This window comes from Pan paniscus, chromosome 20 (genome assembly GCF_029289425.2).
Source record: "Pan paniscus chromosome 20, NHGRI_mPanPan1-v2.0_pri, whole genome shotgun sequence".
In the NCBI taxonomy this organism is placed as follows: Eukaryota; Metazoa; Chordata; class Mammalia; order Primates; family Hominidae; genus Pan; species Pan paniscus.
The window spans coordinates 11564969-11581003 of record NC_073269.2 but is presented as its reverse complement, the minus strand read 5'-3'; the positions used below and the strand labels follow the sequence as shown (position 1 = coordinate 11581003).

At 46.4% G+C, this 16035-nt stretch overlaps 2 protein-coding genes across 2 annotated transcripts; both read left to right on the top strand.

Annotated features, from left to right (window-relative positions):
- The first annotated feature begins 980 nt into the window (after window positions 1-980).
- On the top strand, window positions 981-5366 carry LOC134729662 (putative methyl-CpG-binding domain protein 3-like 3). The gene has a single exon (XM_063600769.1). It carries the CDS (start codon window positions 1368-1370, stop codon window positions 1929-1931), a length of 564 nt encoding a protein of 187 aa, XP_063456839.1. The 5' UTR covers window positions 981-1367; the 3' UTR covers window positions 1932-5366.
- Window positions 5367-11201: 5835 nt separating this feature from the next.
- On the top strand, window positions 11202-14490 carry LOC129394668 (putative methyl-CpG-binding domain protein 3-like 3). The gene has a single exon (XM_055102948.2). It carries the CDS (start codon window positions 11213-11215, stop codon window positions 11774-11776), a length of 564 nt encoding a protein of 187 aa, XP_054958923.2. The 5' UTR covers window positions 11202-11212; the 3' UTR covers window positions 11777-14490.
- The last annotated feature ends 1545 nt before the right edge of the window (window positions 14491-16035 follow it).

The following is a 16035-nucleotide window of genomic DNA, read 5'->3' as shown; positions in this document are numbered from 1 at the left end:
CTGAACCAGAAATTGCTTGGTCCGTTTTTTTAAAAAAACAAAAAACAAAAAAAATTAGTTCTCTGGTAAAATTTCATGATGAGTTGCTTATTCCCTAAACTCACTGTCACGATTCATTGTAGTGAATTTCTTTTCTGTTTCTCTGTTTCTCCTCCTTCCGTCCCTCTCTGTCACTCCCTTCTTCTTCATCATGGAACTTACTTATATCTGATATTCCACCAGAAATTTGTTTTTAGTGCGTTTATTATGTCTTCCTTCTCACCAAGATGAAAATCAACAGAGTGGTGATTTATGAAGTTTACTTCTGGATCAGGGGTTCTACTGCACAGCTTGGCACATCATAAGTGCCCTGTAACTAAGGGGACTAAGTAATTTTCCCTCCAAAGGGGAACATCTTGGGTCAGTATTAATCTTTATGCCAGGGGTACTGTAAGGGGTAGTATTAATCTTTATGCCAGGACAACAAAAAATGAAATGAGAAGGACAGAAACGAAGGCTTTAAAATGGAAAGTGCACTGATGAGGTTTGTGGGGGAAACAACTTTATGAGACTAGAGTCTTCCAATTGAGTTAGAGCAAGAAAGGACGTCAAATCTTAGGAGGCGCTTGATCATCTTTCTCAGTATGTCATCAAAAGATTCTCTCATGGTAGAACTCTAGTTAATTGAGCTTATTAGAAACAGAAGGCAAACATGGTGTTTCTGAGGTTTTTCTTCATGAGCAGGAGGTGTTCAGGTGAAGGTGGGATCTGGGTGTGGCAGTGAGTATTTAAGGTGGCGAGTGCACGATTTCTTTGGAAACCAGAGAGTCCAGGAGCTATGAAAATGATGTTGTGTCCTGAAGCACAGCAGAAAGAGATACAGAGAAGCGTGAGGTCTTGGTGAACAGGGAAGTCTGGGATCCCGGTGTCCTGTTGGGGATGGGTTAGGAGGCACCAGCATCTGTGTAGCTGACAGTGGCAGGGAAGAGAAGAGAGGGGTGTCCTCTGAGGAGGATGAGGAGGGACAAGGTCTGGAACTGACCCTGGGTCATGACCTTGAGCATTTAGTCCTGGACTCGCATCAGCCCGATGAGGTCCCAGGACCCAGTGTCAATACCTGGAGCTCCTGCCAGCAGCATCAGGGTCACACGGAGAAATGCAGACTCTAGGGTCCACCCCAGACTTACTTGGCTTCAGGTCCACATATCTGACTTTAGCAAACCCTGAGGATGTACACTGCCATCTGAGACACATTTCCCCAGAAAGAGAGGCTGGTGGGAAGATTCCACTGAGCTGAGAGAAGCCCCCCACAGCTGATCTTCTCCTGTCTCCATTTGGTTGAAATTTCACATTTTCTTTTCTTTTGAAAGGGGAAGCTCAAAAGAAACATGATGCCCTGGGCTTTACAGAAGAAACGAGAAATCCACATGGCCAAGGCCCATCGGAGACGAGCTGCGAGGTCTGCTCTCCCCATGAGACTCACCAGCTGCATCTTCCAGAGGCCGGTGACGAGGATCAGGTCTCATCCTGACAACCAGGTCAGACGCAGAAAAGGGGATGAGCACCTGGAGAAGCCGCAGCAACTCTGCGCCTACCGGAGACTGCAGGCCCTGCAGCCCTGCAGCAGCCAAGGAGAAGGTTCAAGTCCACTGCATTTGGAGAGCGTCTTAAGTATCCTTGCAGCGGGGACGGCCAGTGAATCTCTGGACAGAGCTGGTGCTGAGCGTGTCCACAGCCCGCTTGAGCCCACCCCTGGGCAGTTTCCAGCTGTGGCAGGGGGGCCAACCCCAGGAATGGGTTGTCAGCTCCCACCGCCCCTCTCTGGCCAATTGGTGACTCCTGCAGATATCCGGAGACAGGCCAGGAGGGTGAAGAAAGCCAGGGAGAGACTGGCCAAGGCCTTGCAGGCAGACAGGCTGGCCAGGCAGGCAGAAATGCTGACATGTAGATGAAGCGCAGTCCCGGGCTTTCGGTCCCTTTCTTTTAATGCCCATCCTCATTCCTACTCTGAATTGTCACCCTTTTCCCTTCCCCACCAGTTCTTTAATAAAAGTATTTGAAAGGCAACAGGTGTAAGGAGTGGATGGTTTTGTGGTGAGAAATTGGGTTTTATGGGATGAGGAAGGAGACCTTTACATGTCACTGTACATCTCAGTTTCTGTTTACCATGATTTTAATTAATTGGGTTTTTTTTGTTTGTTTGTTTGTTTTGAGACGGAGTCTTGCTCTGTTGCCCAGGCTGGAGTGCAATGACATGATCTCGGCTCACTGCAACCTCCACCTCCCAGGTTCAAGCAATTCTCCTGCCTCAGCCTTCCAAGTTCCAAGTAGCTGGGATTACAGGCGCCTGCCACCACATCCGGCTATTGTTTGTATTTTTTTTAGTAGAGACGAGGTATCACCATGTCGGCCAGGCTGGTCTCAAACTCCCGACCTCAGGTGATCCACCTGCCTCAGCCTCCCAAAGTGCTGGGATTACAGGCATGAGCCACCGCGCCCAGCCACGCCCAGCTAATTTTTGTATTCTTGGTAGAGTCAGGGTTTCATCATGTTGGCCAGGCTGGTCTTGTCCTGACCTCAAGTGATCTGCCCACCTCAGCCTCCCAAACAGAATTTATTGTTATTATTATTTTGAAGAACTCCAAGTCCTGCCAGGGCAGGGTGGTTTACACCTGTTATCCCAGCACTTTGGGAGGCCGAGGCGGACAGATCGTTTGAGGTCAGGAGTTTGTGACCAGCCTGGCCAACTTGGTGAAACCCCATCTCTACTAAAAACACAAAAATTAGGCCGGGTGTGGTGGCTCACGCCTGTAATCCTAGCACTTTAGGAGGCCGTGGTGGTTGGATCACTTGAGGTCAGGAGTTTAAGACCAGCCTGGCCAACATGGTGAAACCTCATCTCTACTAAAAATACAAAAATTCGCTGGGCGCGGTGGCGGGTGCCTGTAATCCCAGCTACTCAGGAGGCTGAGGCAGGATAATTGCTTGAACCCGGGGGGGCAGAGGTTGCAGTGAGCCGAGATCGCACCAGTGCACTCCAGCCTGCACGACAGAGCAAGACTCTGTTTCGAAAAAAAAAAAAATACAAAAGTTAGCTAGGCTTGGTGGTGGGCACCTGTAATAACAGTGACTCGAGAGGCTGAGGCAGGAGAATTGCTTGAATCCGGGAGGCGGAATTTGCAGTGAGCTGAGATCACACCACTGCACTCCAGCCTGGGTGACAGAGCCAGATTCTAACTCAAAAAAAAAAAAAAAAAAAGAACTCTAAGTCCTTCATTTCTAAGTCAAGAAGAGGACATTTCTGTCATTTCAGGGGGTCTCAGATTTTGCAGCTCATTTGAATTTCACAGTAAAATTTAAAAGGACTGGTGTCTGGATCCCAGGCAGGATCATTTGCATCCGTATAATGGAGTTTGCTGAGGTGCTGAGGGAGACATCAGTACCTTGAAATTGCCCTACATGATTAAATCTGTAAGCTAATTGTGTCTTTTTTTTTTTTTTTTTTTAATTTGAGACGGAGTCTCACTCTGTCGCCCAGGCTGGAGTGCAGTGGCGCGATCTCAGCTCACTGCAAGTTCTGTCTCCTGGGTTCACGCCATTCTCCTGCCTCAGCCTCCCGAGTAGCTGGAACTACAGGCCCCCACCATCACGCCCAGCTAATTTTTTTTGTATTTTTTAGTAGAGACGGGGTTTCACAGTGTGAGCCAGGACGGTCTCAGCTCCTGACTTCATGATCCTCCTGCTTTGGCCTCCCAAAGTGCTGGGATTACAGGCGTGAGCCACCGCACCCGGCCCTAATTGTGTCTTAAACTTCCTAGTCCCAGGTCCAAATTGGCAAAATAGCCAGTATTTCTCTGCATCCCCAAAAATCAAACCAGGAGGATTTACGCAAGGAAAAGATTGTGAAAAATCATAAGAAAAAACTGAGTAGTCACTGCAGAGACCAAGGCTGCAGAAATTGTATTTTTTTATCTGTTTATCTATCAGGTGTTGGGTGTTTGTTTGTTTTGAGACAAATTCTCACTCTCGCCCCGGCTGGAGTGCAGTGGCGTGATCTCAGATCACTGCAACCTCCACCTCCCAGGTTCAAGGGATTCATGTACCTCAGCCTCCCAAGTAGCTGAGATTACAGGTGCCCACCACCATGCCTGGCTAATTTTTGCATTTTTAGTAGAAACAGGGTTTCATCATGTTGGCCAGGCTGGCCTCGAACTCCTGGCCTCAACCAATTCACCTTTCTCGGCCTGTCAAAGTGCTGCGATTAGAGGCGCGAGCCACTGCACCCAGGTGTGTGGGGTTTTTTTTTGTTTTTTTGTTTTGTATTGTTTTGTTTTGAGACAGAGTCTCGCTCTGTCACTCAGGCTGGAGTGCAGGGGCGCTATCTCAGCTCACTGCAAGCTCCACCTCCCAGGTTCATGCCATTCTCCTGCCTCCGCCTCCCAAGTAGCTGGGACTACAGGTGCCCACCACCATACCCGCTATTTTTTGTATTTTTAGTAGAGACAAGGTTTCACCGTGTTACCCAGGATGGTCTTGATCTCCTGACCTCGTTATCCACCTGCCTTGGCCTCCCAAAGTGCTGGGATTACAGGCATGAGCCACTACGCCCGGCCTGTGTTGTTTTTAATTGTATGTATTTAAGGCATACATGATGTTTTGATGCACGTATATGTAGCGAAATGATTACTACAATGAAGCAAAGGAACATATCTGTCTCCTGATGTAATTACCTTTGTGTACGTGTGTGTAGAAAGAGTAGCTGAAATCTACTCTTTCGGCAAATTCCCAGTATACAAGGCGGTATTCCTGAGGTTGCTTTTATGGGATGGAAGTTTGCTACAGATTGGCCATAAGTGGAAGTTTATATCTCAGTCTCTTTTCCTCAATTGTTATTGGCATAGAACTTACATAGAGCAAAGTGCAAAAAATCAGACACGTACATCTTCATGAACTTTCACAAACTGAACGCACTCATGCCCAGCACTGAAATCCATGAATAGAATAGCGGATTCATCCCCAGGTGCCTTTTCCCGCCACCTCATCCTGCCTCCCACGAAGGCACCCTCTGTTGTAACAGCACCTAGGATTAGTTTGGCTGGTTTTTGTTTCACGTGTAGGGAACCACATGGTATGCACTGTCTTGGGTTTGGATTAACCTCAGCTTTGAGAGATCAAGGCTTAAGGTTGTGCCGGTTGTCATTTGTGAGCTCTGATTGCTGTGAGAAGATCCGATGGGTGCAGATGCCCCAGTATTTATTCATTCTCCTGCTGTTCATTGGCTGGTTTCTGACAAGAGCTATTATGACTGCAGGTTCTGTGCCCCTCAGAACATGAAATTGGTGGGCACGCATGTACAATGTTGAGATAAATGCTGTGTGCAAGGGAAGAGGGTAGACGTTTATACGGCTTTTGGGGTTTGTTTGAGACGGAGTATCGATCTGTTGCCCAGGCTGGAGTGTAGTGGCGCAATCTCGGCTCACTGCAACCCTCGCCTCCCAGGTTCAAGCGATTCTCCCGCCTCAGCCTCCCAACTAGCTGGGATTACAGGCATCCACCATCAGGCCTAGCTAATTTTTGTATTTTTGTGGAGATGGTGTTTCACCATGTTTGCCTGGCTGGTCTTGAATTCCTGATCTCAGGTGATCTGCCTGCCTCGGCCTCCCAAAGTGCTGGGATTACAAGCTTGAGCCACCGCCTGTTTGTTCTTTTGAGACAGTCTCTCTCTCACCCAGGCTGGAGTGCACTGGCGCAATCTTGTCTCACCGCAACCTCCACCTCTGGGTTCAAGCAATTCTCCTGCATCAGCCTCCCGAGTAGCTGAGACTACAGGCGTACGCCACCATGCCTGGCTAATTCTTTTGTATTTTCAATAGAGAGGAGGTTTCACCATGTTGGCCAGGCTGGTCTCAAACTCCTGACCTCAAGTAATCCGTGCGCTTCAGCCTCCTGAAGTGCTGGGATTACAGGTGTAAGCCACTGTGCCCAGCCTACAGCTTTTGTTTTTGAGACAGGGTCTTGCTCTGTCACCCAGGCTGGAGTGCAGTAGCTCAATCACAACTCACTACAGCCTTGATCTCCTGGGCTCAAGTGGTCCTCCCACTTCAGCCTCCTAAGTAGATGGGACTACAGGCAGGCATCGCCATGCCTCACAATGCTTATTTTTCATTTTTTGTAGAGATAAGGTCTTCCTATGTTGTCCAAGTTGGTTCTAGACTACTGAGCTCAAGCGATCCTCCCACCTCTGCTTCCCAAAATGCTGGGATTACAGGCATAAACCACCATGCCTGGCCCTATACAGCTTTAATAGATGTTTGCATATAGTTTTCCAAAGTGGTTATTCCAATTTAAACTCCCACTATCCTTACAGGAAAGACTGGTCCCTCCATAATCTAGTCAGCACTTGGTGTTTCTGTGTTTTTCCCTTTAGCTAAGTTGATATCTATATAATAGTATCTTATTGTAATTTTTATTTTTTTAGCATTTCCCTGAAGCTAAAAGGATTAAACATTTGCTCAAATTTTGCTGGTCATTTAGGCCGGGCGCGGTAGCTCATGCCTGTAATCTCAGCAATTTGGGAGGCCAAGGCGGGTGGATCACTTGAGGTCAGGCGTTCAAGACCAGCCTAGGCAACATGGTAAAACCCTGTGTCTACTTAAAATACAAAAATTAGCTGGACGTGGTGGTGGGAGCCTGTAATCCCACCTACTCAGGAGGCTGAGGCAGGAGAATCGCTTGAACCCAGAAGGCAGAGTTGCGCTGAGCCAAGATCGTGCCACTGCACTCCAGCCTGGGTGACAGAACAAGACTCCACCTGAAAATTAATGATAATAATAATAATAATAATAATTTTTTACGGTCACTTGTTTATATTCTTTTGTGTAGGGTCCATTCAAGTTTTTCACCCAGTTTCAAGTGTGTTTTCATTATTTTTCTGTTTGTTTGACATTATTCTTTTTTTTTAAATATTAAAATTTTTTTTATATATACTCTGGCTTGATGTACTTTCCTGGGGGTACAGAATCAAAACCTCTTCCCCCACTCCGGTTTTCCACGCTTTCTCTCTTACTGATGTATTTGAATGAATAGTTGCTCTTAATGTATCTTAATATGGTTCAAATTTGAATTTGCTCCTTTCTATTTAGAGTTTCATTGTATCAAGAAGGAAGATTGTCTCCTCATTGACTGTGAAGCTGTTCTTCTACCTAGTTTTTAATTAAAGCTATTTACTGTGTTTTATACTTAGAACTGAAACTAAGAGTATAAGAAATTAGGCCAGGCACGGTGGCTCACGCCTGTAATCCTAGCACTTTGAGAGGCCAAGGCAGGTGCATCACTTGAGGTCAGTAGTTCGAGACCACCCTGGCCAACATGGTGAAACCCCGTCTCCACAAAAAATACAAAAATAAGCTGGGTGTGGTGGCATGTGCCTATAGTCCCAGCTACTTGGGAGGCTGAAGCAGGAGAATCATTGAACCCGGGAGGCAGAGGTTGCAGTGAGCTGAGATCATGCCACTGCTCTCCAGCCTGGGTGACAGAGTGAGACCCCATCTCCAAAGAAAAGAGAGAAAAGAAAGAAAGAAAGGAAGGAAGGAAGGAAGACAGGACAGAAGGGAGGAAGGGAGGAAGGCAGGGAGGGAGGGAAGGAGGGAAGGAAGGAAGGAAGGAACATTAAAATGAGACTGAACCTAGAAAAAAGGTAGATTAGCAAAGTGGAACAAGGTTCAAGAGCAAATATTCCCACCAAAGCATGAACAACATTGGAAAATTCAGAGACAAGTGGGATGTGATTAAAAGAAGAGTAGAGAGAACTTGGACAAGAATGGATATCAGAAGTGAAGGAGACATATGCACCTTCCAAACCAATGAAAGACATCAACCCACAGATGCAATTGACTCCACACCCTCTAGGCAAAGGAAATACACAGGAAGCAATAATGAGCTACACTGTGGCCTACAAACCAACCACAACGAGAAAGAGTTTAGAGAATGTGGAAACCAAAGAAGCAAGGAAAAGCCTGACAGCTGACATCTCAACACAGGTAAAATGAGATAGACATCAGTGGGGCACCATTTCTAATATGCTGAAAGAAATTTGTCAAACCAGACACCCGTACCTCACAGCAATATTGCCCCCAAATAAAGATGCCTAAATAAAAGTGTAAAGGAAAACAATTAGTTGTTAGCAGCATTGAATTAGAAAAAAAATACTAGAATGAATTCTCAAGTCCACAGGGAAATAATCCCAGATTGAATGCTAGAAATGCAGAAAGGAATAAAGATGAATGCACAAGATAATCTGTAGGTAAATATTAGTGCATATTGCTTTATGAAGCAATACTAGAAATGTCTCCTGGAGAGTAAAATATGTGTAGAAATAATATGCATGAGAATGGTAATACAAAAGTCAGAAACAGCTAAAAAGAGAATTAAAAGTGTTCTAACGTATTTGCATTTTGTGGGAGGGGTTAAAGTAATTAATTGTATCAGAGTATAGGATTTAATTATTAGCATAACTACACAGATCTGTATGGCTGTAACTAGCAAGTTCATGGAGATAACAATAAAATAATAAACATATTTGATTCAAAGTCAGTCAAGTAAAGGCAAACGGAACGTGAGTCAGTTAAGTCAAAACCTAGGAAAAATGAGATGATTGAAACAATTTCAAATTTACTGGTAATTATATTAAATGTAAATGCACAAAATAGAACTTTTTTTTTTTTTTTTTTGAGATGGAGTCTCACTCTGTCGCCCATGCTGAGCTGCAGTGGTGCGATCTCCGCTCACCGCAACCTCTGCCTCCCAGGTTCAAGCGATTATCCTGCCTCAGCCTCCCGAGTAGCTGGGATTACAGGTGCATGCCACCACACCAGGGTAAGTTTTGTATTTTTAGTAGAAATGGGGTTTCACCATGTTGGCCAGGCTGGTCTCGAACTCTTGACCTCAGGTGATCTACCTGCCTTGGTCTCCCAAAGTGCTGGGATTATAGGCGTAAGCCACCTCTCCCGGCCAAAGTAGTAATTTCTTTGCAACAACTGTGTGATATATTCTATAGGATTGTGAATAAAAGTTTTGGGCTTTCTTTTCTTAAAGAACATTTAAATGGTCTTTAGTTTTTGTTATTAAATCAAATATTACGTGAACATTGATGTACATAGACAGTTCCATTCCTATTTCTATAGAAAGTATTCAAAGATGTTTGGAAAACTGGGAGAAAAAGGGAAACATATCTAAAATGCTGATATTAACTGTAAATACCACCCCGCCACACACACACACACGTATTAAATTCTTTCTCTACTCACACTCTGTGTAGGTAACACCACATTGGTTTCTGTATAAAGATTTAGAAATGCCTCAAATCCAATGGGCGGAGACAGGGTGTTCCCTGTGGATTATCCACTGATTGCATTATCACTCGATTTCTCTATAAAAAGGGGAACCAGATGCAGAAGTCACTGCATTTTCCGGCAAGCCAAGGGTTGTCTGCATCTCAAGAGTGGGGTCAGCAAGAGAAACTCTACGGCTATGGGAGAGCCTGTGTTCACCTCTTTTCCGAGCCCACCTGTTCTGGTGAGTACGGGATTTTTAATGATTACAGGAATGTCCATATGTGTCCTTTTTCTTTCTGTAAGACAGCTTTACAGTTAGCAGTGGGTTGTTCTTAAAACTGGATGTTGTGGAAAGTTATACCTCAGGTGTTAATATTTGTTGAATAATGTTCAAAGTATTCTCATTTTTGCCTATGAAAATCTATGGGGATAATAGTTTTGATTTTTTTTTTTAAAAATCCAACATCACTAGGAAAGGGAAGAAGTATTATTTGGCCTTGCAGTCTTCAAATTGTCTCCCTCTCTGGAAAGCTCCTGAACCAGAAATTGCTTGGTCCGTTTTTTTAAAAAAACAAAAAACAAAAAAAATTAGTTCTCTGGTAAAATTTCATGATGAGTTGCTTATTCCCTAAACTCACTGTCACGATTCGTTGTAGTGAATTTCTTTTCTGTTTCTCTGTTTCTCCTCCTTCCGTCCCTCTCTGTCACTCCCTTCTTCTTCATCATGGAACTTACTTATATCTGATATTCCACCAGAAATTTGTTTTTAGTGCGTTTATTATGTCTTCCTTCTCACCAAGATGCAAATCAACAGAGTGGTGATTTATGAAGTTTACTTCTGGATCAGGGGTTCTACTGCACAGCTTGGCACATCATAAGTGCCCTGTAACTAAGGGGACTAAATAATTTTCCCTCCAAAGGGGAACATCTTGGGTCATTATTAATCTTTATGCCAGGGGTACTGTAAGGGCTAGTATTAATCTTTATGCCAGGACAACAAAAAATGAAATGAGAAGGACAGAAACAAAGGCTTTAAAATGGAAAGTGCACTGATGAGGTTTGTGGGGGAAACAGCTTTATGAGACTAGAGTCTTCCAACTGAGTTAGAGCAAGAAAGGACGTCAAATCTTAGGAGGCGCTTGATCATCTTTCTCAGTATGTCATCAAAAGATTCTCTCATGGTAGAACTCTAGTTAATTGAGCTTCTTAGAAACAGAAGGCAAACATGGTGTTTCTGAGGTTTTTCTTCATGAGCAGGAGGTGTTCAGGTGAAGGTGGGATCTGGGTGTGGCAGTGAGTATTTAAGGTGGCGAGTGCACGATTTCTTTGGAAACCAGAGAGTCAAGGAGCTATGAAAATGATGTTGTGTCCTGAAGCACAGCAGAAAGAGATACAGAGAAGCGTGAGGTCTTGGTGAACAGGGAAGTCTGGGATCCCAGTGTCCTGTTGGGGATGGGTTAGGAGGCACCAGCATCTGTGTAGCTGACAGTGGCAGGGAAGAGAAGAGAGGGGTGACCTCTGAGGAGGATGAGGAGGGACAAGGTCTGGAACTGACCCTGGGTCATGACCTTGAGCATTTAGTCCTGGACTCGCATCAGCCCGATGAGGTCCCAGGACCCAGTGTCAATACCTGGAGCTCCTGCCAGCAGCATCAGGGTCACACGGAGAAATGCAGACTCTAGGGTCCACCCCAGACTTACTTGGCTTCAGGTCCACATATCTGACTTTAGCAAACCCTGAGGATGTACACTGCCATTTGAGACACATTTCCCCAGAAAGAGAGGCTGGTGGGAAGATTCCACTGAGCTGAGAGAAGCCCCCGACAGCTGATCTTCTCCTGTCTCCATTTGGTTGAAATTTCACATTTTCTTTTCTTTTGAAAGGGGAAGCTCAAAAGAAACATGATGCCCTGGGCTTTACAGAAGAAACGAGAAATCCACATGGCCAAGGCCCATCGGAGACGAGCTGCGAGGTCTGCTCTCCCCATGAGACTCACCAGCTGCATCTTCCAGAGGCCGGTGACGAGGATCAGGTCTCATCCTGACAACCAGGTCAGACGCAGAAAAGGGGATGAGCACCTGGAGAAGCCGCAGCAACTCTGCACCTACCGGAGACTGCAGGCCCTGCAGCCCTGCAGCAGCCAAGGAGAAGGTTCAAGTCCACTGCATTTGGAGAGCGTCTTAAGTATCCTTGCAGCGGGGACGGCCAGTGAATCTCTGGACAGAGCTGGTGCTGAGCGTGTCCACAGCCCGCTTGAGCCCACCCCTGGGCAGTTTCCAGCTGTGGCAGGGGGGCCAACCCCAGGAATGGGTTGTCAGCTCCCACCGCCCCTCTCTGGCCAATTGGTGACTCCTGCAGATATCCGGAGACAGGCCAGGAGGGTGAAGAAAGCCAGGGAGAGACTGGCCAAGGCCTTGCAGGCAGACAGGCTGGCCAGGCAGGCAGAAATGCTGACATGTAGATGAAGCGCAGTCCCGGGCTTTCGGTCCCTTTCTTTTAATGCCCATCCTCATTCCTACTCTGAATTGTCACCCTTTTCCCTTCCCCACCAGTTCTTTAATAAAAGTATTTGAAAGGCAACAGGTGTAAGGAGTGGATGGTTTTGTGGTGAGAAATTGGGTTTTATGGGATGAGGAAGGAGACCTTTACATGTCACTGTACATCTCAGTTTCTGTTTACCATGATTTTAATTAATTGGGTTTTTTTTGTTTGTTTGTTTGTTTTGAGACGGAGTCTTGCTCTGTTGCCCAGGCTGGAGTGCAATGACATGATCTCGGCTCACTGCAACCTCCACCTCCCAGGTTCAAGCAATTCTCCTGCCTCAGCCTTCCAAGTTCCAAGTAGCTGGGATTACAGGCGCCTGCCACCACATCCGGCTATTGTTTGTATTTTTTTTAGTAGAGACGAGGTATCACCATGTCGGCCAGGCTGGTCTCAAACTCCCGACCTCAGGTGATCCACCTGCCTCAGCCTCCCAAAGTGCTGGGATTACAGGCATGAGCCACCGCGCCCAGCCACGCCCAGCTAATTTTTGTATTCTTGGTAGAGTCAGGGTTTCATCATGTTGGCCAGGCTGGTCTTGTCCTGACCTCAAGTGATCTGCCCACCTCAGCCTCCCAAACAGAATTTATTGTTATTATTATTTTGAAGAACTCCAAGTCCTGCCAGGGCAGGGTGGTTTACACCTGTTATCCCAGCACTTTGGGAGGCCGAGGCGGACAGATCGTTTGAGGTCAGGAGTTTGTGACCAGCCTGGCCAACTTGGTGAAACCCCATCTCTACTAAAAACACAAAAATTAGGCCGGGTGTGGTGGCTCACGCCTGTAATCCTAGCACTTTAGGAGGCCGTGGTGGTTGGATCACTTGAGGTCAGGAGTTTAAGACCAGCCTGGCCAACATGGTGAAACCTCATCTCTACTAAAAATACAAAAATTCGCTGGGCGCGGTGGCGGGTGCCTGTAATCCCAGCTACTCAGGAGGCTGAGGCAGGATAATTGCTTGAACCCGGGGGGGCAGAGGTTGCAGTGAGCCGAGATCGCACCAGTGCACTCCAGCCTGCACGACAGAGCAAGACTCTGTTTCGAAAAAAAAAAAAATACAAAAGTTAGCTAGGCTTGGTGGTGGGCACCTGTAATAACAGTGACTCGAGAGGCTGAGGCAGGAGAATTGCTTGAATCCGGGAGGCGGAATTTGCAGTGAGCTGAGATCACACCACTGCACTCCAGCCTGGGTGACAGAGCCAGATTCTAACTCAAAAAAAAAAAAAAAAAAGAACTCTAAGTCCTTCATTTCTAAGTCAAGAAGAGGACATTTCTGTCATTTCAGGGGGTCTCAGATTTTGCAGCTCATTTGAATTTCACAGTAAAATTTAAAAGGACTGGTGTCTGGATCCCAGGCAGGATCATTTGCATCCGTATAATGGAGTTTGCTGAGGTGCTGAGGGAGACATCAGTACCTTGAAATTGCCCTACATGATTAAATCTGTAAGCTAATTGTGTCTTTTTTTTTTTTTTTTTTTTAATTTGAGACGGAGTCTCACTCTGTCGCCCAGGCTGGAGTGCAGTGGCGCGATCTCAGCTCACTGCAAGTTCTGTCTCCTGGGTTCACGCCATTCTCCTGCCTCAGCCTCCCGAGTAGCTGGAACTACAGGCCCCCACCATCACGCCCAGCTAATTTTTTTTGTATTTTTTAGTAGAGACGGGGTTTCACAGTGTGAGCCAGGACGGTCTCAGCTCCTGACTTCATGATCCTCCTGCTTTGGCCTCCCAAAGTGCTGGGATTACAGGCGTGAGCCACCGCACCCGGCCCTAATTGTGTCTTAAACTTCCTAGTCCCAGGTCCAAATTGGCAAAATAGCCAGTATTTCTCTGCATCCCCAAAAATCAAACCAGGAGGATTTACGCAAGGAAAAGATTGTGAAAAATCATAAGAAAAAACTGAGTAGTCACTGCAGAGACCAAGGCTGCAGAAATTGTATTTTTTTATCTGTTTATCTATCAGGTGTTGGGTGTTTGTTTGTTTTGAGACAAATTCTCACTCTCGCCCCGGCTGGAGTGCAGTGGCGTGATCTCAGATCACTGCAACCTCCACCTCCCAGGTTCAAGGGATTCATGTACCTCAGCCTCCCAAGTAGCTGAGATTACAGGTGCCCACCACCATGCCTGGCTAATTTTTGCATTTTTAGTAGAAACAGGGTTTCATCATGTTGGCCAGGCTGGCCTCGAACTCCTGGCCTCAACCAATTCACCTTTCTCGGCCTGTCAAAGTGCTGCGATTAGAGGCGCGAGCCACTGCACCCAGGTGTGTGGGGTTTTTTTTTGTTTTTTTGTTTTGTATTGTTTTGTTTTGAGACAGAGTCTCGCTCTGTCACTCAGGCTGGAGTGCAGGGGCGCTATCTCAGCTCACTGCAAGCTCCACCTCCCAGGTTCATGCCATTCTCCTGCCTCCGCCTCCCAAGTAGCTGGGACTACAGGTGCCCACCACCATACCCGCTATTTTTTGTATTTTTAGTAGAGACAGGGTTTCACCGTGTTACCCAGGATGGTCTTGATCTCCTGACCTCGTTATCCACCTGCCTTGGCCTCCCAAAGTGCTGGGATTACAGGCATGAGCCACTACGCCCGGCCTGTGTTGTTTTTAATTGTATGTATTTAAGGCATACATGATGTTTTGATGCACGTATATGTAGCGAAAAGATTACTACAATGAAGCAAAGGAACATATCTGTCTCCTGATGTAATTACCTTTGTGTACGTGTGTGTAGAAAGAGTAGCTGAAATCTACTCTTTCGGCAAATTCCCAGTATACAAGGCGGTATTCCTGAGGTTGCTTTTATGGGATGGAAGTTTGCTACAGATTGGCCATAAGTGGAAGTTTATATCTCAGTCTCTTTTCCTCAATTGTTATTGGCATAGAACTTACATAGAGCAAAGTGCAAAAAATCAGACACGTACATCTTCATGAACTTTCACAAACTGAACGCACTCATGCCCAGCACTGAAATCAATGAATAGAATAGCGGATTCATCCCCAGGTGCCTTTTCCCGCCACCTCATCCTGCCTCCCACGAAGGCACCCTCTGTTGTAACAGCACCTAGGATTAGTTTGGCTGGTTTTTGTTTCACGTGTAGGGAACCACATGGTATGCACTGTCTTGGGTTTGGATTAACCTCAGCTTTGAGAGATCAAGGCTTAAGGTTGTGCCGGTTGTCATTTGTGAGCTCTGATTGCTGTGAGAAGATCCGATGGGTGCAGATGCCCCAGTATTTATTCATTCTCCTGCTGTTCATTGGCTGGTTTCTGACAAGAGCTATTATGACTGCAGGTTCTGTGCCCCTCAGAACATGAAATTGGTGGGCACGCATGTACAATGTTGAGATAAATGCTGTGTACAAGGGAAGAGGGTAGACGTTTATACGGCTTTTGGGGTTTGTTTGAGACGGAGTATCGATCTGTTGCCCAGGCTGGAGTGTAGTGGCGCGATCTCGGCTCACTGCAACCCTCGCCTCCCAGGTTCAAGCGATTCTCCCGCCTCAGCCTCCCAACTAGCTGGGATTACAGGCATCCACCATCAGGCCTAGCTAATTTTTGTATTTTTGTGGAGATGGTGTTTCACCATGTTTGCCTGGCTGGTCTTGAATTCCTGATCTCAGGTGATCTGCCTGCCTCGGCCTCCCAAAGTGCTGGGATTACAAGCTTGAGCCACCGCCTGTTTGTTCTTTTGCGACAGTCTCTCTCTCACCCAGGCTGGAGTGCAGTGGCGCAATCTTGTCTCACCGCAACCTCCACCTCTGGGTTCAAGCAATTCTCCTGCATCAGCCTCCCGAGTAGCTGAGACTACAGGCGTACGCCACCATGCCTGGCTAATTTTTTTGTATTTTCAATAGAGAGGAGGTTTCACCATGTTGGCCAGGCTGGTCTCAAACTCCTGACCTCAAGTAATCCATGCGCTTCAGCCTCCTGAAGTGCTGGGATTACAGGTGTAAGCCACTGTGCCCAGCCTACAGCTTTTGTTTTTGAGACAGGGTCTTGCTCTGTCACCTAGGCTGGAGTGCAGTAGCTCAATCACAACTCACTACAGCCTTGATCTCCTGGGCTCAAGTGATCCTCCCACTTCAGCCTCCTAAGTAGATGGGACTACAGGCAGGCATCGCCATGCCTCACAATGCTTATTTTTCATTTTTTGTAGAGATAAGGTCTTCCTATGTTGTTCAAGTTGGTTCTA